The sequence below is a fragment of the Crotalus tigris genome, unplaced genomic scaffold, assembly GCF_016545835.1.
Source record: "Crotalus tigris isolate CLP2741 ecotype Arizona unplaced genomic scaffold, ASM1654583v1 scf7180000024506.1728113, whole genome shotgun sequence".
Taxonomy (NCBI): domain Eukaryota; kingdom Metazoa; phylum Chordata; class Lepidosauria; order Squamata; family Viperidae; genus Crotalus; species Crotalus tigris.
This window is the reverse complement of record NW_024100677.1, coordinates 727,635-748,203: the sequence shown is the minus strand read 5'-3', so window position 1 is coordinate 748,203 and position 20,569 is coordinate 727,635. Positions and strand designations below refer to the sequence as shown.

Genomic DNA, 20,569 nt, shown 5'->3' with positions numbered 1-20,569 from the left:
ATTTGCTTTCTAGCGTTGGGGCCCAAAGCTACATTACAGAAATTTAGTGACATATTAGCAGATTTGCTGCTTATTTCTGTTCAGTGTTTGTGTATGTATTGCATTAGTTTGCATCTATTTGCTTGATGTTTAGATAACTTAAAATGAGCCGTGGTGGAGCAGTGGTTAGAATGCAGTATTGCAGGCTAACTCACTGCCAGGAGTTTGATTCTGACCAGCTCAAGGTTGACTCAACCATCCATCTTTCTGAGGTTGGTAAAATGAGGATCCAGATTATTGTAGGCAATAGGCTGACTCAGTAAACTGCTTAGAGAGGGCTGTAAAGTATTATGAAGTGATATATAAACCTAAGTGTTATTATTAGTGCTATTTCCCTTGAAATGTTTCTTTTGTTAAACATGCTTCTTTTTTAAAAAAAGTAAATACTGCTTAGCTTGACAACTGAATATAATAAGAAAACTAATTCAGGACTTAGGTCCTGCTATCCAGATACATGTAGTTCATTACATATGTACACATAATCCAGCTTGGGAAGAAATTGCACATTCCTATTAATAGTGCTGTTAGATATTGTTCATTCAACTGTTAATTGAAGTGAGAGTTGCATATTAATCTTTGCTATGAATGCAATATCTTCAGGTCAATGAGAATATATTAGGGAAGCTATTCCAGTGTACACACAGCTGAGCCTGTTTCAGATGCGGCAGGAAGATCCCCTGTATAAAAAAGTACACATTTGTACTAGCAAATTTGTGCAATAGACAACAAAAATATGGCAGGACGTAGAGCAAGTTCATGCCTAAGAAGACTTTGAGGTGAATTAATCCACCAATCATATTAGTTTGTCTTCATTTATTGATATTAGTATTTATGGTCCAAGATCATAAATGGGAAATGGTTAGTAGCAACTAAAGTGCTTGATCAGTGTTTTTATTTGGAGACTAAAAGTAGTTTTTATGTTTTCTGTTTTAGAGAAGAAGAACTGCAATATTTAAATTTTATTCAGGACATAACAGATGAAATTCTGAAACTTGGATTATTTTCCAACAGGTTGGATATATATTTAAAGTTCCTTCATATTAATTTTTTTGCAATGAAGCATTGGTAAATAGTAAATAAAGGAAGAACCAGATATGGGTTTGGGGTGAGAAGTATGCAAAATTCTGAATAAATACAATCCAGAGGAAAAAAATATTTTACTGGTGACATGAATGGGTAAATTGAAGTAAGATGAATGAACAAAAAGTGTCTAGGCCATTCAGAGACCCAAGAATGAATGAGAGGGGTAACTAACAGCTATCTACTTAGAAAACGTCTTGTTGGTTTTGAAGATGTGGTTTAAGCACCAATCTATTCATGTACATGTCCAGCAAAGAAAGAAATGTAAACCTAGAAGCAAGGCTGGTTTGATGGTTTCTGATGAAAGATTGGAAGAATCAATGAAAGATATAAGGTGATAAGAGATGTGAAATCTGGGCAGGCCATTTGGTAGTTTCAAGAGTAGATTTAAGGAAAAATGAACATGAAAAAGTAGGAAAGATGAAAGAAACTACATATAAAAGCAGGACGGTTGCAGCAAAAGAACAGAAGACCAAAGATAAAAGAATTTAATTCTTGAGTGGGAGAATTATTTTGTTTCTATTTTAAAAAATAAGTTAACATTTTGGAGTTGATTATTTTTAATAATTTTCTTTTGAAAACAATTACTTCCTATGTAATACCTATTTTTGTTTTTTTAAAGGGCTTTGGAAAGATTGTTTGAACGTCACATAGAATTAAACAAAAACCATTTAAATAAGGTATGCTGCATAGATGAGAAATCATTTTAAGAGTACTAAAAATTACTTCTGAAATGTGTTTGCTGAAGAATATTTGTTTTGTATGTGTGTGTGTGTAATATTTTCTGAGGTTTTCGCGGGTATTTGTATGTAGGTCTTTGGTTGTTCGGGTTTTCTCCTGCGTAAAATTGGAAGAGTCTTGGCGACGTTTCGACGAAGTCCCATTCGTCATCTTCAGGCTGGTGTTTTCAGCTTTGTGCTTCGAGGACCTTTGTGCTCCTCGAAGCACGAAGCTGAAAACACCAGCCTGAAGATGACGAATGGGACTTCATCGAAACGTCGCCAAGACACTTCCAATTTTACGTGGGAGAAAACCCGAACAACCAAAGACCTACATACAAACACCCACGAAAACCTCAGAAACATATATATATATATATATATATATATATATATATATATATATATATATATATATATATATATATATATATATATTAGAAATAAAAACAAAAATGCGACTCTTGGGAATATTCATATTGTCCAAATAATAATGATCACCAAGAGAATATCTATAAAAATAGAAATTTAATCCACCGAGCTTTCGTCAAATACACTTGACATCGTCAGGGTTAAAAGGCAAACTACGGGGGGAGTCTTATATACAGTTGTTTAATGCCTGTTTCCGGCTCCTGGAGCGCGTCATAGGCCCCAGCTGATCGGGCTGAGCCCTAAGCATACGCCCCACCGGTAACAACTAACGAAGCAACATATAATCGAACTCAAACTAACCATGGAACGGAGATAGATGCTGATGTGGGGCGTATGCTTAGGGCTCAGCCCGATCAGCTGGGGCCTATGACGCGCTCCAGGAGCCGGAAACAGGCATTAAACAACTGTATATAAGACTCCCCCCGTAGTTTGCCTTTTAACCCTGACGATGTCAAGTGTATTTGACGAAAGCTCGGTGGATTAAATTTCTATTTTTATAGATATTCTCTTGGTGATCATTATTATTTGGACAATATATATATATATATATATATATATATATATATATATATATATATATATATATATATATATATATATATATATTGTATTTACAACCATTAGACAGGATTTCTCATTTATGAAAGTAACCCTCTGAAAAAGCATCTTGCTAATTCATGCATTACTATCAGTTGCCGCTTTGGTCTTTCTTCCACATAAATAAATACATGAAGCAGCCAAGGATAGTGACTTGTGGCATCCAAACCATGTATGCAAACAGAGACAGCTGACCTTGAAGGATGGTTAGAGCTGGTTAGTGCTTATAGAGACAAACACTTGAGCACCTTATAGCTGTAGACTAGACTGGGAAGTCAAAAAAAAAAAAAAATTGCAGAAGGCAAATATGTCCATGTTGTTGCAATGATAATTCTACACCTCCCAGAGTCATTTTTTGTGAGATGGGTGGCTACATACATTTGATAGATAAATAAATAAACAGCATGGATAAGTTCATGTAGTCATCCAGAATCAAACTTGGTTCCAAGACTTTATCTTTCTCGAACAAACCAGAGTTGATAAACTGATAACTGTAATCCTGAATGGTTAGATGGAATAAGCTATCATATCATGATTATATATAATTATTCTCTACTTTCATTTATCACTTATGCAAAGTGACAAATTATGAATATGTTGCTCATTTAATAATAAGATTTCCTGGATCAATGTCATCTGTATATGCTGTAAAGCTTTCTGGACTTTCAGCTGCTGCTTGAAGAGCATGTGGCAGCTGTGGTCATGAGGGCCTTTGCACAACCATCTGGTATGCCAGTTATGGGCAGTGCAATGGCTTAGTGGTTAAAGCGCTGGGCTTGTTGGCTGCAAAGCCGACAACCCGGGGTTGAGACCCCATCATTGCATGACGGGGTGAGTGAGTGTCCATCTTTACCTAGCTCCTGCCCACCTAGCAGTTTAAAAGTATGCAAATGAGAGTAGATAAGTAGGAACTTACTTATCTTTGATAAACTTCTTGATGGATTTTTAAATTTTATAAATTTTTGTTATGAGGCATATTTTTAATTACTGCTGTCTAATTTTTTTGTCTTATCTTAGAACAAAATGCGCCACCTGCTGGAGATTCTAAAAGTTGACTTGGGCTGCGACAGGGAGGAAAAGTCTGCCGGAGTGTCCGATGCATATAGACATTTACAGAATGAATCAGCAGAGCACCTTCAACTTACCAGTATATCCCAGAGCAAAGTGTCAAAAAGTGAAGAGCTTTTAAATGCGATGGATTTAATAACAAGTGACCTCACTGTACACAATGATAAATTACAGAAAGTAGAAGACCAGGATGCAATTTCTCAGGATATCAAGGAATTACTGAACATTGAGCTGAATCCCCCATCCATGAAAACTGATGAAACTCCAGATACCACATGTCCATTGCCACCAACATGCAATTCAACCACCTGTGATGCTGACCTTGAAACAAGTGAATCTGAGAGAGAAGTTGATGAACTGAAAGAAAGCATGACAGAACCCATCTCTTTGATCAGGGCCCAGGAGTAAACAACTAGCAGCAAAGCACCAAACCGGGCAGTTCATCTAGTCAGCAATGCAGAGATCTGAACTTTGAAAATTAAATAAAATGCTAGCAAATCAGCCTTTTAATACTTTTTGTTTGCAAATGGGCTTGAAATATTAGAAGTCAGACTTTTTTGAACATTGTAAGAAACAATAGACAAAATTGGAATGTGTAAGGTTTTTAACTGCAGAAAAGACTAGGCATATAGTTTGGGGCATAATGTTTATTTTAAAGGCAGTATATTTATCAAAATGCACTTATAATAATGAATATAAAATTTGCAGGAGTAAAAACTGTCTCTGAATTAATATGCCTGCCCTTCTAAATTCTTTTCCAAATAGATATACATTTCTCATATCTGTGCAGATATCTGGTGCAGCCTGCTGTTTAGTGAACCAGGATTGTTTTGTCTGATTTTAACAGAGAAGCATCCTTTGCAATGCAGTATTCAGATGAAGGATTTATCCTTTCATCTTTTAAAGCATGGATCAGTTGATAGAACCTCTGACTTACCAACAATGGACGATCACACAGTCATAGTGTTAACTAGTTGTCTGATGTCTCCTTTCACTTGCGGCTGACAGGATAAAATGAACTCACTGCTATTTGCATGATGATATTAGTTCTATATCAGGGATGTTTGATATACTGATCACTCAAGCCTTTAGACAATAGTCCAAATGCAAGCAGTGTGTTTCATTGTGTAATTGGTAACTCTCTTCAAGTAGGCTCAATAATAAAGTTCCCATTACATAAAACCGGAAGACCTTGAAAACTTCAGTTGTTAGATTTTAATTTCCACTCACAAGTATCATGAAGAGAGATTGCACAACCAGACAAATGCAGAATCACACAAGTGTACCTATGTACATGCATGCAACACTATGATATATATATAAAATGAATGGAGCTTCTATCACAGTAGTGTGATGCTTTCAAGTAAGGGATCTATTTGAAGGTGGGCTGCAAAGAGTTAAATTTTGTTCTTGTGGCAAAGTGTCATAGCAAATTTTTTTTCTAGAAAGCATCCAAAAATGACACACAATACTCTTCGTTGAATGAATTATGAAAATAGTGTCCACCTATTGACAGAATAGGAAAATAGTTATGTTTACCCCATTTTCATTCAAAAGCTTTATAGAAGAATATATATTTTAATGTAGTTGCTCACAAACTGACAACCTAAGGGGCATGATCCAAAAGCAAATGGAAATGATGAAACAGAAAATGGTAATATGATTTTCTAAAGTTGGTTGATTTCTTACCCAAACTAGCTTAAATAGAAACTTTAGAAAAAAGAGACTAATACTAGTCTCTTGGCAAAGGAGCTTAAATGGCCTATGTCTTTTCTCTTACATCTTCTGTAGCTGGATGAAATGAGCATAGCTAGCTGGTTTTGGGTGAAAAGAGATTGAGTTAAGGGTAAGCAAATAATGTGACCATTTTGAACCCAGTTGGCATTTTTGTCAGACTCAGATATATGAATGAGCTGAGTTGACAACATTCTTATATTTAGAAATCTGCTGTTTGACTGGAAAGCAGCTGTTTTCTCAAATGAACTTTGAAGTGCTAAATTTACTATAGAAATATGGTACCCACTTTAGAACTACTATTAATCATCTCAACTGAAGGACTCCAAAAATAGTCATTAACAAATAATCATCTCAACAAAAGATCCAAAAATAATAATCATTAACAAGCTCTTTGGCATCCCCTTTTTTTTTAAAAAAAAAATCCTTTCCCACTTGCTTTGTTCATTAAATGCAGATATTTTGAAAATATATAGCACTGTAAATAATACCAGGATGCAATGTTAAAGATGAGAGATGTTGGTTTAAATTTGGTATTTGCCAAAGGGATAAGTAATTTTGGACTGCAACTTACTCAGAAATGGAAGCACTGTGGTGTTTTGCTTTATAAATTGGTTTGCTCAGAAGAAACCTTTTCCCTGAATAATACAAAAACGTTTTGCAGCCATGCCCTTCCTCCTACAAGGCTTATGTGTTTATGACTCTTCATATCTCAAATGAGGGAAGGAATGCATCATCTCAGCCCCAGGGAGGAAGTGCATTTTTGATAAGAAATTAAAGGGGACAAACATGCCTAGAAATCATCGTCGTGGTCAGTCAGTATTTTGAAAATACCTCCATCTATTTGGGGGGGAGGGTGTAAGCCAGTTTCAGAAAGCTTGAAAATAGGAACAATTTGGAGCAGTAGGTGCTCTTTCATCACAAATATGGTCCAAACTCTATCCACCTTATTTGAACAGTTCTGATTATTTGCCATTTCTCAAAATAAAAGTTAAATGAGTGTGCCTGTGGATCAGGATTCTGCCTTGTAAGGTAAGCAAATTCTCTGGTAATAATCTACCCCCCCCCTTCAAAGCTCAAGCTGTTATTACAGGGCAAAGGACTTAGATTACCCCAATATTTTTCACTCAATTGACTGTGAATAGTTGAATTTTGAATAATCAAAGGAAACTCTCGACGTCTATCAATCTTGACTGAAGCAGGACCAGCAATTTAGAGATTTCAGATAGATTTGGTGGTATTTTCATATTCCACCTAGATTGTCTTCAGAACAACACGATGCTTTGTTGAGTCTCCTGATGATTCATAAATTGTTTTCAGTATGGGAATATAAGGATTGGTAGATACCTTGAAGATCATCTAGTCCAGGTGTTTCCAGCTCATAGTCCACATGTCACATGTGGCCCTGGACAGCTAGTATACAGCCCCATAAGACCCCCCAAAATAAAGGAAGTTTGTTATATGCATTATCTATATTATATATTTTATATGCAATCCAAGACAATTCTTCTTAACTCAATGCAGTCCAGGCAAGCCAAAAGGCTGGACATGCCTGATGTAATCTAATCTGCTCTGTACAGAAATTACTGTAGGATACTACTTCTGTAGTATGAATGCCTGCAACTAAATACTTGATCTAAAATGTCACGCAACACCATTGGGAATTGTAATAAACAACTTTATGCAACATGCTTGAAGGTATCCTCTTGGATTATGAAATGGATTGATTTTTACATTGTATTCAGTATTATTGTTTCTACGTCCAAAAGATCAGTATTCAATAAAGTTATGGAACAACTCATGTTTGAAGCGCTTCAAAAATTTATTTTCATGGCAAAAATAGACGTATAATATAATTCATTTCACATATATTACATATCAAAGAAAAACAACCCTTTCTATCAAATATAATCTGCACATTGTTTTAAAAACCCATCTCAATTGTACATGAGTTAAAGCTGCAGCAATTATACATTTTTACACTTGATGGAGACAAAGCAAATCTTACTGTGTAAAAAATACTTTAGCTTGACATTAAAAAATAATACTTCAGTTTTGAGACATGCTATTGTTCAAGGAAGGTACTGCAAAAATCCTTGTATACTGACATAAAAAAGAAGAGGAGAAATTGTGTAAAAATCATTGTCTTTCCCTTGCATAGATTTAATTGCTTAAGGCTAGTAGGATGTTGAGGCATCTGTTTCAACATATAACCCCATGCAATATCAATTCTTTTGCCCCAAACTAACTTCCAGCACTACATCTTCATACATTAGAAGAGCAGCATGGGAGTTATTTTCTTGGACTTCAATCCACATCTCTTCAGTATGGTAGGACATGAATGAATGATGTTCATGATCAGTTCCTTTCCAAACAAGTGCTGTATGATGTTCATGATCAGTTCCTTTCCAAACAAGTGCTGTTCAGTCCCTTGGAAAGACTCTACTGGCGTGGAAATGTGCAGCATTGTTCATTTAGATTTATTTTTTAAAAACCTGTCTTTATTATTTTTATAAATAAGACAGGGAACATACATAACACTTCTTCCTATTTTCCCCACAACAACTACCCTATGAGGTGGGCTGGGCTGAGCGAGGGTGACTGGGTCAAAGTCACCCAGCCAACCTTCATGCCCAAGGCAGGGCTAGAACTCACAGTCTCCTGGTTTCTAGCCTGGTGACTTAACCACTAGACCAAACTGGCTCTCATTTATCTTAACAAGTACTTTCTTGGCAGAAAAAAAAAGCACAGAATTGAATAATTCAAAATAGATTCCATACTACTGTAGTAGCCTATGAATCCAAATTGTCTCACAGTAATTCAACAATGAGGCCGGACATGTTTGGGTCCATGATGAATACAAGAAAACAGCATCACAAAGAAAGTTTGACATTGTTGATTTTATGTATTTTGTCTGTAAAAAAGTATGACCAGATTTGGTTATTTTTGTAGCTTTTTTACAGATTTAATAGGAACATATTTTAGCGAACCCAAGTGGACATTTTTATTCTGGAACCTGGAAGTTCATTTTAGATTGTTTCAAACATCCTTCGTATGTTTAAAGGTGGTTCTAATAAAATAAAATGGCACATAACTTCTCTTAATATATTTAAGCATAATTTCTTCTCAATCTGTGCTCAAAAAATGAGGACAAAATATAGTGGAATTTTAAAAAGGCATGCATTATAATACACTAACCACAACTATGTGGTTTGCTTCATGCTATTTTATTTAGCACCATGGGACTTCTTTGAGGAAAAAAAATCACAGCGGCACTTACTTAATTTCATAACACAGCATCATGTCAACAGTGATTTTGGCCAAACAACATACTAGTTCATTTAGTAGTTTGTTCAAAACATAAAATTCAGTTTAAAGAAAATTATGCCCAAAAGATACATTCAGAATAGAGCAACAACTGAGTTGGAAAGAACTAGATACCCCCAAAAGGTAAGAGAAAGGCAAAGAAACTGGTCCCTACAGTATTGTAGCAACAAGATCCTCAATTCAGAGAGCATTCTTCTCTCTTTCCAGTCTTTTACATTCTTCAAAATATTTCCCCTCCTGCTCATAGTAATGTGAGAGTTTATCTGCAGTAATTTGACCTACAATTACATTTTGAAGATTAGGAAAGAAAAGAGTATGCTTCACAAAGAAAGGAGTAAACCCATAGTTCTCTGGTTTGTACATAGATTGGACAGTGCAATGTTGTGCCATTGAGATTTTTTTCACTCTCCTTCACTGCACTGGAATAGGTTTGTTTGTAAGTGTCATAGCTTATAAATTTGATCTTGAGCTTAGATTTTAGAACATCAAACCACATACACAAACAGCAAAGCAACCATATAAATCATATTGCTTGCAACAGTTTATCACTGTTCACATGAAAGTTACAAAATGCATGTAATTTAGATATTTAGAGGATGATTTCACTTTGCAGTACATTTTGCTCTGTGATGGATGCTAGTTAAGGCCATGGATCATTCAAGCACAGAACAGAGAAATCACTACATCCCACCCCTACCAAGTGTAACTGGTAGAAGAGATCCCAGCTGAGAAACAGACAAGAGCAGAATCCTTGAGCTCTGAGACCTGCTATTGTTTCAACTCACCTCATAAATAGGTTCATCCATAATATTAAAATTCCACTTCTTCCTTTCTACTTTGTGCTGTGCAAGCCAGGCCCAAATAAACAGCAGTTTCATTTTACAGAAAATGTACACTAAATATTTTTTCACAGAACGTTAGAGAGCCAAAAGACAGAATTTAACTAAGCCTTAAAAATTAAAATTTGAATTTCAAAAACTATTTGGAACACACTTTTATAAACTTGGACTACCATTTCAAAAGTTAAAATGAATGGTTTAAGAACATCATTCTGCAAATTATTGTACAGTATTGTAGCCACCAACACTTCCAAATGTCTCTTCAGCCCTTCCTAATGCATGGCCCCATCTTTCCATTAAGCATTTATGCCAAATATCTAACTTTCTGAAAAGCAATTCTGAAGAAGATAGTTTTTCAAAATGAAATGCTCATTCAAGGAAGATAGGCAAAAGCCAACATCTTAAATGGATCATTTTAAAAAAAAACTGCTACTATCACCTGGTAAAAATTGCCTGGAAAACCAGTTCATACACACAGTTCCCAAGTGGTGAAAAAAACAAGGAACATTGAGACTGCACATTGGAAATTAGCATCACAGGTACCAACCCATCTGTTTTTTTTGTTTTTTTCTTTTTGCCATGAAGACCAATCAAATAATCTAAGCATCACAGAAACACCTTTTGACATCTCAACTGGAGAGTGTATAATGGAAGAATAGACATGACTAAAATGTAAAAGAATTATTTCTTAGAGTCTGCACCACAAACATAGATCAATTTGACTTCTGGCTTAACAAACTATAATAATCTCAAAAGGACAAATAGTACTGCTTTGAAGAAATAGCTCCCATGTTGTTCAAAGTATCATACTATGCTTACTGTGTTGTATGACTGCCTGAGGCATGCATGCATCCATCCTTCCTTCCTTCCCTCCCTTCCATTCTCTTTGGCACACTGTACAGCATAATGGAAAATACATAACTTTTTTGCTTTTCATAGAAACACTTTCCACCAGTCACTTCTGCTTTAATAAGCAAGCAGACTTTCTAATGTTAGCATAATGTTATTGGAGAGGCTGCTTTGGAGATGTTATCCAGAGGAAAAGAGAAATAAATTCGGTGACTCTAAAAAACATCCCTTTTTTCTTTTCTTTTCTTTTCTTTTCTTTTTTCTTTTCTTTTTACTTTTTACTTTCTTGATAAAGGAATTAACAAAAGCAATTTTACAGCCACTTTGCTAAATTATGCAGACCAATACCACATTCCACATTAAATCAAATTCTGTTTTACTCACGCCACATTCAATACCTTTTTCTAAAATGAAAATTGCATGTTAAGCAGATAAACATACCGCTCCCCTAGATAAATAAAATATTTAAACAAGTGTTTAAATATTCATCTCTATTCACCTTGATTTCAACCAGAAGTAACAAACTGTTCCTTAAAAAAATCATTCTGGAGCTACACTTCATTGATAACTACTTTATGAAGTTTTGAGGAACTACACGGGATTTCCTAGGATAACCTTTTCCTTTTACTGTACTTTTTGACCTGGAATGTGACCCAACGATCATTTCTTACTGGAGGATAATACAACAGCAGCTATAAATTTTATCCTGGCCTCTGCCATCTCATTTTCACTTTTTTTCCCTTCAAAGATTTGCCAACTACTTTTTTAATGTACCACAAATTTTATCAGCCATTACTATCTTCCATTTAACTCTTTTCCTGTTACAAATCTTAAACAAAATACTCAATTTATTTTATCGTGTGCTGCCTGTAGCCTGCAGTTTCTAGAGAAGTGCCCCACTTCTGGCAAAAAAATAAATAAATAGCCCAACAGTCTCTACTTTAAGTGCTTCCTTTAATGGCTTTTCTGATGCTGTTTCCAATATAAAAATCAGCACACACACAAACATTCACACACAGAGATTGAAATAAAAAAACCAAGCACAATGATGCCATTTATGACTACTCTATAGGCAGGGCACACTTCATTCACCACAGTCTATCTACAAGTATACATCAGTATAGCTTTCCATTCATAAAATTATGACCATCATGATTTTCAGCGTAGCGCAGTAATGTCTTCCTAGGAACAGCAGTTGTGTGCCTACAGTGTTTCATCGGAAGAACACGATGAATCATGGTGCACCTACCCAAATTCCCATTTCAAACCACCATCACCCCCACATTCTTTTCCGCTTCAACATGACCTCTGCAAAAGCAATGTCCAGTTGCATACTGAATTTTCAAACTTCACAAGAAGCATGTAGTCCTGGAAGGCAAACTTCTGCTTTTGTAAACTCTTGCAAAGAAGTAGACTTTTGAAGTTGAGTGGAGAAAGCTTATATAAGCCTCGAACTCTTAAGGAACTGGATGAGAACACCATAGACAAACGTGTATTGGCTTAGGGTTTGCACCATCATCATCCTTTGCTGCCTCAGCATTTCTAGCATCCTTGGAATATCCAGTGCCTAAAAAAACATACACACAAGCTGGAAAATCATTTAAGTGGTGACAATAAGCCACAACAGATGTAATGAACTGTGAGAATAATCTGGGAAGAACAGGAGGAAGAGCCGCAGCCTAGGCAACGGATCAGAGAAGAGAAATCTCAGCCCACAGAAGGCACAAGGGTGGAGAAAGCATCTCAAAAGGGCTCCTCCCTACTTCTCAGAAAAGGGAAGAGAAGGGAAAAGTGCTTTCAGACTTGCAAGATTCTGCTACTGTGACAATGCAATAAAGGCAGTGTTAGCACTCATGGTTTTGGTTTCATGTCTGGACTATCTTGAAGGGCTGACAACTATATAGACACTTATGTGACAAATCTTTAAATATCAGCGAATGGAAAGAAACAGAAGAGGAAGGAAATGACATGATAGTCTTTTTAGGCGCTGCTCTGACAAGGGTATTTAGGAATATCTTCCTGGAAAAAAACATGCTATTTTTTGTAATTTCCAATCTAACCTGGAGACAAGCATATTGCAGTTAATCTCCATTGTCCAGTAGTTACTGCAATCAGGAAAGAAAGTTGGCACATTGCGAGGATCATCACTCCATGAAATAATCTTTAGTGGGCTTCCTCAGTGGGTATCCCCTAGGGCAAGAGTGGGGAACCATGCTGGCTCAAGAATTCTGGGAGTTGAAGTCCACAAGTCATAAAAGAGCCAAGGTTCCCCACCCCTGCCCTAGAAGGTATTCCTGTTGACTCCCATAATTCCTAGTTTAAAAATTAAGAAATAACCTCATTGTGCTCCAAACAGGCAATCATGATCTCTGATAGGATGACCACTCCAGTTCTTCCTACACCAGCACTGCAGTGCACCAGTAGAGGGGGATTGGGAATCGCAGGGTCTGCGGTACTGTTGGTATGCCGGCGTACTGATTGTATCTCTTCCAAATATGCTATTGGATCCAGAGGAAAAGAAGAAAGGGGAAAATATTTAAATTAGATATCACTGATATTTTTTTTGGACTTTGTAGTAAGAGAAATGTATATCTGAATTCCAAGTATGTATTGAACTATTCAACTTTTGACTTCAGAAATTAAACAAAACTAAGTTTAGTATTTGGATAGGAGATCTTAAAAAAAAAATTTCAGGGCTGTAGATCTGGGAAACATCCTGGGAAAAAGATACTTGAAACCACCTCTACATTTCAGCCAATAAAACTGCAGAAATGTATCTATCAAATCATTTGATTCAAGAGACAATTTAGCAGTGCTGCACACTAACACTTATCTGGAATATATATCTACAGGTAATCCTCAAGTTATGATTGTGATTTGATCTTTTGTAAGTCATGCTGGTCATTCAACAAATCATCACGTGACCTATTTGATGTCATTCTTTGCAGTGGTCTTTAAGCAAATCTGTGGTCATTAAGTGAAGATCACAATTGTTAAGTGAACCTATTTTCCTCAATGGGTGTTTTTTTTTGCCAGGAACCAGAAGCAAATGCAAGTTTCTAGCAAAATAGTCATAAATCATAGTCACATGATTGCAGATGCTGCAAATAGAAGTAAATGCAGACTGACTGCGAATACACAAAATGTGATCATGTGGCCATGGGGGGTGTATCAGAACTTCTAATCCAGGTTGCAAATACCACCCAGATAAGTCTGCTGGATCTTTGAATGTATGTAACATATAAATAAACATACATTTTGCCTTCTAACTGAGGTGGACAGGGACATGTCATGAGAAATATATCTTAATTAACATGAATGCTGTATGCTGTTTTTAACTAATAATAATATTAAACTTTAGGTAATAGCTTTAGGTAATATTAAGCTTGGCTGAATAATATAACTTGTGTGTCATTACTATAAAGATGTGCTCATGCTATGTAGAAACCATTTTACAAGAAGTGTCCACTGAAAGTCACAGATGGTGTAAGATATTACCATGTAGAGAGGTGTGGTGTAGAGAGGTGTGGTGTAGAGAGGTGTGGTAAGACAGCCGTTTGTGTGAACTTCTCCTTTTTCCTTGTGTGGCCTCAAGATATAAACTTCTCCGTTTTAGTGTGTCAAAGGTAGATAAGGGCCACCCTGAGGACAAGGCGTGGGTGGTCAATACTATAAGAATTACTCCCTGGGAGTGGCCCGGGGTTCAGAATTTGTCATGCTAATGCTCTGAACCATTGTGCACAAATAAAGCCTGTTTTCTCCAACCCTTCTGATGTAAGTATTGTGGTTTTTCCACAACATAACTAGGAATTTAAATAACTTATAATTAATTTAATTCAATGAAATGTTGGTATATTTCAGTAAATTTCAGCCTTGCTTGCTCTTCAAACAACCTTCTCTTCTGAAATGAGATGAATTTATTTACAGTACTTGTGTATCCTTAACAACAATTTCTTATTTTCTCCTAGGGGACAACTGTGATTAAAATGCAATGACTAATTTTTAATGACTAAAGTTCCAAACAGAACAAAACAGCAGAAATGAAAACAAAAGTGTCCTCAATTATCCTTATGGCAATGTGGGAGGAAGAGAGATTAAGGTTAACATACAAAATGCATAATAATTCTTTCATATTGCAATAAACTGTTTTAGCACAGAACCTAAACAACTATTGATGTTGTCCACCTATCTTATAAATTGCATATTCTCTCTCTCTCTCTCTCTCTCTCTCTCTCTCTCTCTCTCTCTCTCTCTCTCTCACACACACACACACACACACACACACACACACACACAAAACACACACACACACATACATACACACAAAGAAGCTGAAATCTTGTGAGGACATTAAAACTTACAAGATTTCAGTATTTTTACAATGTATTTCAGGGCTGATTTGGCCTCTTTTTAAAAAAAAAATAAGCTAACCTTACAATTGCACACAACAGGTTTTAGATCACCATGCACATAGTGGAAGGTGTGCATTTAGATTTCATACATGGCCTGGGGAGCCATAGCTGTAAGACAAAACTTAGCTATTCAAGGCTTTATTTAGATATCCCCCATATCCCCAGCCTTTACAGACAGGACTTTTAAAAATGTAAGTTGAAGGTAACCAACAGATTATATCGTTTTCCATGCAGGCAATTATCAGCCCCAGACCTATTTTGCTTCAGCAGGTTTCACATAATAGAAGAGATAATAGAAAATGAACAGTAAGTAAAAAAAAAAAAAGAAGAAGAAGAAGACAAGCACATACACAGAAACCCTTTTGTGTCTTCTGGGCAACCATGCTCTGGCCAGTCAGTATACTGAAGATGCCAAACTGTTCTTTCTTGTCCTGTGAGGAGGTGTTTAATCTTCAAACCTGTGGTGGCATAGCAACCAGAATCTGTCCGGAAGCGAGTGGTAATCTTGAATCTCCCATAGGTCACTGTGTTGTGCCTTGAACCAAGTCGTGGCCAGTATCGGAAACTTTTCTCTCGGCCGCCTTCCTGCAAACATAATGTCTATCAGCAAAAGAATAAAGAGGTAGCTGCAGAATGTTCCACAAGATTTATTTTTTGATATATTATTTATTATTAGTTTTGGTCAAGGAGTTTACTAATTCTTCATCCCTTCATCTTCAAAGTATCTTTTCAAATACCTTGTAATCCAACTTGGGCTGTGAGTTGCACAAGCCAATGACATACAAGGATCAGGAGACATCCGAATGTCTACTGTTTATTCCTAAATCAGCTGCTTTCCAACTTGATGTTCTACAAATATATTGGAATGCAACTTCCCATATTTTCATATAGAAAAAGGCAGACTGACAATTCAAGTAGTTACAGTCCTTAAACATTTAAAAGGCACCAAACTAGCTAAAGTATGTGTTGGTTTTGAATGATTTTCCATACTAGTTTTCTATGTCATTTTCTGGAATCCAACCAAGACAAAATCAGCTTAAACAGAAGGCTCGTCCATACGTTTGTTTCAAAATTATATTTTTGAGGGGTGATATATGATTCAAGAAGATAGATTTACCTCTTCTGCTGTCACCATGGTTATAATGGCAACCCCTTGCTCCCATACCATCTGCCAGAAATCTTGGCATGTATTTTGCAAAGGACCTTGGGTTGCAATATAATCCCACTCCATGCCCCCAACACAGACCTGTAGAATAGGAAACAGGATATGGATGCCAAGATTATGAAAGGATACTGGTCCACAATGCAAGCGGGGGAAAAACCCAGCCATATTTTTTAATTTCTGTATTTAATTTCAGAAACAGACATTTGTAAAACCTAAATGCTAAGAATGGAACAAAATAAATGTTTATTCTTTCCCTTAAACATGGTTCCCTCCAAGATGCTTTCTTGGACCATTACTTTAGGAGTGGGGACAAGGGACAGGAAATGCCTTTTTTCCGTGGATTTTAGAATGAAGATAACGCTATGAAATCATTTTATGCTTACATTCTTAAGCTTATATAGTGCCAACCGCAATTCCCCAATCTATGCTTTTTGCTGTGTTGGACTGAAATTTTTTAAGCATGTCAAGCAATTATATTAACTTATATACATATATCTCTAAGTGCTAAATTTTTGGATTGCTAACAAAGAGTTAAAGGGAGACTGGTATAGCTGTTTCGAGCTAATTAGCTCTCATCAGCCAGCCATACCTTCTGAGATTCGAACCTGGGCTGCTTGCATGTTAGGCAGCTGTGTTGACCACTAGGCCACAGGCTCTTTCTCACTTTGTCAGCTGTATCAGGGAGGGAAGAGACAGGGGAGGAGATATGTCATGAGTGTTTTTTTGATGCACCCTGTCGGCCCAAATATGGGAGGCAGAAATCTTTTGCCTGTATCAGCCCAATCTAGGCTGAGAAGATTTCTTCTTCCCATATTTGGGCCGACAGGATGCATCAAAAAAACACTCAAGACATATATCTCTATCTATATCTCTATATCTACTGTATATATCTCTATATCTATATCTATCTATCGAGAGAGAGAGAGAGAGAGAGAGAGAGAGAGAGAGAGAGAGAGAGAGAGAGAGAGAGAGAGAGAGAGAGTATGAACTCAGATTTGGGGGAGGAGTGATATTTTAAGAAGTTTTTGAAATTTAAGTGGAAGAACTGTTTCTGAATACACATCTTATTTCTAACCCTACCTTAATGTGTGATGCGTTGATGTAACCTGTATTATTTTCCTTAGTAGGGACTAGCTCAACTCTGGTGTCATCATAAGGAAGCACATCCTGGAATCGGTTCCTCTCTGCATTTTCTGGGAGACAGGCTATTGAACAGTCACCTTCTACCAGCCTTTTCTTTTGAATCCGTTCATATTCTGTAAACACCATCCCTTGGTCTAACCGTTGTTCCAAACCTTTAAACTAAAAATATAGAAAAACAGATGAAAGTAATAATTAATTAATAATAAATTATAACATTAAAATAATTAAATTAATTAATAATTGAAATGATGAATGAAGGTGAATATACATGTCTCAGGATAATGTTGCAGGATCCAGACCGAGGTTTAAGTCATCCAAGCCTTCAGACATGCACTGGAGTCACCCTCAGGGAATGTCTCTCTAGCCTGGGTGCCAGCAAAAATCCGAAAGCTTGGAAGACAAAAACCTTGGATCCTGGTGACCGACCCAGATTGGATCCTGCAATTTCCCATTTTACATTTTCTGAGTTTATCTAAAACATTCTTGCTTTTCCCCTTAAGCTAAATTTCCCAATGGTTTGTAACATATTTTAAATATTTGTATGTTTCTTCTCATTGTTACAAACACTGCAAACACACCAAATGTCATGTTTCCAACAGATGAAAATCTTCAAAAGAACTTTGAGGCATTGTTTACCTTAAAGAATCTTTTATTCAAGAAACAAAGTATTGGCACTATATTGTTAAAACCAGAAACTAAATTCCTCTCCCCTGGTTACAAAGTAACAAAGTGCAATTCCCTCCTCCAATAAACAGTCATAAATCACATTCCTCAATTAGCTTCAAGTGCGGCCTTTCTCCAGCCCACCAAAACACTATCAGCTCTGGGCCCAATGTCCTTGGGTTCCCACAACTAAGTTATTATTGTTATGACTAGCTGAACTCTCATCCCTATTCTCCCTCCCAGCATCAACTAATTCTAAAAGCAATAGAGAAAATGGCTGCATTTCCATCTGTTATCAAAGCAAGAATATCTGATGTTAGCTGCGTTGACACCAAAACAAATTAAACAATTTAGATGCATGTACAAATAAAACCTAGCAGTGAACTTCCAAACAGCCAATACCTGAAATGAGATGAAGCCAAGGATAATTTGGAAAGCTCAAGGCCATGGAACAGACCCTGAAATTTATTTAGGGCCACTGACCCCATTCTTACAGACACAGAACAAGGAATCAATATCAAAAGATTGTAATAATATGGTGATTGATATCTAGCATTTCTTTTAACCATTGTTTGCTGTATGAAGGCTGTTTAAGACAGAATTCCCCAACCTTTTCAGCTTTTCAGACTGGCAGGATGGGGGAGGGTTGTCCCATGCACGCAGGAGGCAAGTGTGCGTACATGCAGCTCCATTTGCATGAGCGGCATGTGCATGTGCCTGTTGCTCACAAATGAAGTGTGCGCGCAGGCAGTCATCTGCTGCTTGCATGAGTGGGGATGCACGTACACAGGGTTGCCCACTACTTCTGCAGCCCAGTTCCAAAAGGCTCAAGGCCCAGTAGTGAGCTGCAGCCTGGGGATTGAGGACTCCTGGTCTAGGATACAAATATCATGGTATGTAAACATTTTAAAACCATTTTTAATGAAGAAACTATACAACTTGTGCCTCGATCATCTTTTCAGAGATATTTCTTTATCTAAACAGAGAAATGGAATGACAAAGGACAGGCAAAAAAGCAGTGGGAGTAGAAGCAATGTCCAACTTCCTGACAGCTTCCCCACTGAGTTTTCCTGTGGGAATCTGGCAGAGACCATCATAAATTTCCCCTGCCCTGCCCTGCCGGCAGATCAGTGGTTGCTGCTGGGAGGGTGAGGGACTAAGGGATCATGAAACTAGCTGAAACTGTCACAGACATTGAAAAGGAAGATTACATATCCACCGTGGCAGTACAGCAGCAGCCAGTAATAGTAAACCAGCCACAACTTTTCTAAATTTTATTCTTTTGAGAGTCAAGGGTTCTGGATTTTGGACACATTTTATATATTAGGCCATTTGAAGCATGTTAGTTCAAAAATTGTTGCTCTATGATGCACTGTTTTGCCAAATTAAAGGACATGACAAGAGAGTTTTAGTAGTACATAGATAACTAACTAAACTTAAATAAATAAATCCAGCTTCAAAATATTCATGTGCTCTCAGCAGTTAAAAGAAACTGCTGATTGACAAACTGATGACCAATCCCAATACTATTCTTGTGTCCAAAATGAATTTGAATAGCCAAGTTTGAATAACTAAGCACTGGGGATGAATTTTCAAAACACCGATATATCCTAAGCAAACATCAGACCAACCCGTTCATCATTTGTTGTTCTGGGAGATTCTTCCTTCCCCTCGCTTGGCAGAGGAAGACGAGATAATGTTAGTCCATTCAGAGCCGCTAACTTCAAAGGTCCCATTTTTTTAGCTTCAGCTCTGTTCTTTTTCATGACCTGCTGGAAGAAGACAATCTTTCCAAATACACTGTGATAGAAACCAGAGACAAACTGGAGGAGCAACAAAATTGTGGCTAAACACGAATATGAACACTTCCCCATTCATGTCTGGTACTCTAAGGCTCTCTGTGTGTGTAGACATATAAACATTTTCTCCTCATAAAGTAGTGAATCATAACATAGCTATATATGATATATATACACTATATAAAAGTAAAGGTTTCTCTCTTTCCAGTCATACCATACTTCCCTGAAAGTAAGACCTACCCCAAAAGTAAGCCTTAACTTGATTTTGGGGGATGGGCCTAATATAAGTCCTACCCCAAAAATAAGCCGTAGGCCAGGGGGGGTGGATCTGCCCCATGCACCCTGCACCCACTTACCATTGCAGCCTGCCTCTGCTCATCGACCCACTTCTTCTGAGGTGTCCCCCGGGCTGTATTTCACAGTCAGAGCCCTTTCCATTCTCAGCTACATCTGGGATGTTTGATATGTTTCCAGTAGGACCATTAAAAACAATTTCATGTGGATCTACTTCTATGTGAGAATTAATATGAGATCTCCTTAAAGTTAACATGTGTACACTAGCTTTCTCCAGGCCATGGAAGGGACCATAGCTTGAAAATAAACAATATTCTCTTCGTACCTTCAGTCCCATGTTCATTGCCTACAAATCCCTTGCTGTCAATAGGCAAACTCAATAGAGACATATACTTACGATGCCACTGAT

The 20,569-nt window shown here is 36.9% G+C and overlaps 2 protein-coding genes across 13 annotated transcripts in view; one reads left to right on the top strand and one right to left on the bottom strand.

Moving 5' to 3' along the window:
* SPATA7 (spermatogenesis associated 7) overlaps positions 1-7,470 on the top strand; it is a 36,908-nt gene extending 29,438 nt beyond the window's left edge. For all 3 annotated transcript variants that reach the window (XM_039333469.1, XM_039333468.1, XM_039333467.1), the window contains exons 10-12: positions 973-1,050; positions 1,742-1,799; positions 3,885-7,470. In XM_039333469.1, coding sequence (XP_039189403.1) covers positions 973-1,050; positions 1,742-1,799; positions 3,885-4,343 — 595 coding nt within the window. In that variant the 3' untranslated portion in view covers positions 4,344-7,470. The remainder of the gene's footprint in view (positions 1-972; positions 1,051-1,741; positions 1,800-3,884) is intronic.
* A 1,407-nt stretch (positions 7,471-8,877) lies between these two features.
* The window catches only part of PTPN21 (protein tyrosine phosphatase non-receptor type 21), a 57,727-nt gene continuing 46,035 nt past the window's right edge, over positions 8,878-20,569 (bottom strand). For 6 of the 10 annotated variants that reach the window (XM_039333450.1, XM_039333449.1, XM_039333452.1 and 3 more), the window contains 6 exons: positions 19,699-19,839; positions 17,342-17,563; positions 16,214-16,342; positions 15,447-15,696; positions 13,022-13,182; positions 8,878-12,251 (listed from right to left, as the gene is read on the bottom strand). In XM_039333450.1, coding sequence (XP_039189384.1) covers positions 12,123-12,251; positions 13,022-13,182; positions 15,447-15,696; positions 16,214-16,342; positions 17,342-17,563; positions 19,699-19,839 — 1,032 coding nt within the window. In that variant the 3' untranslated portion in view covers positions 8,878-12,122. The remainder of the gene's footprint in view (positions 12,252-13,021; positions 13,183-15,446; positions 15,697-16,213; positions 16,343-17,341; positions 17,564-19,698; positions 19,840-20,569) is intronic. The other 4 variants (XM_039333453.1, XM_039333455.1, XM_039333451.1 and 1 more) reach the window with 3 other exon arrangements.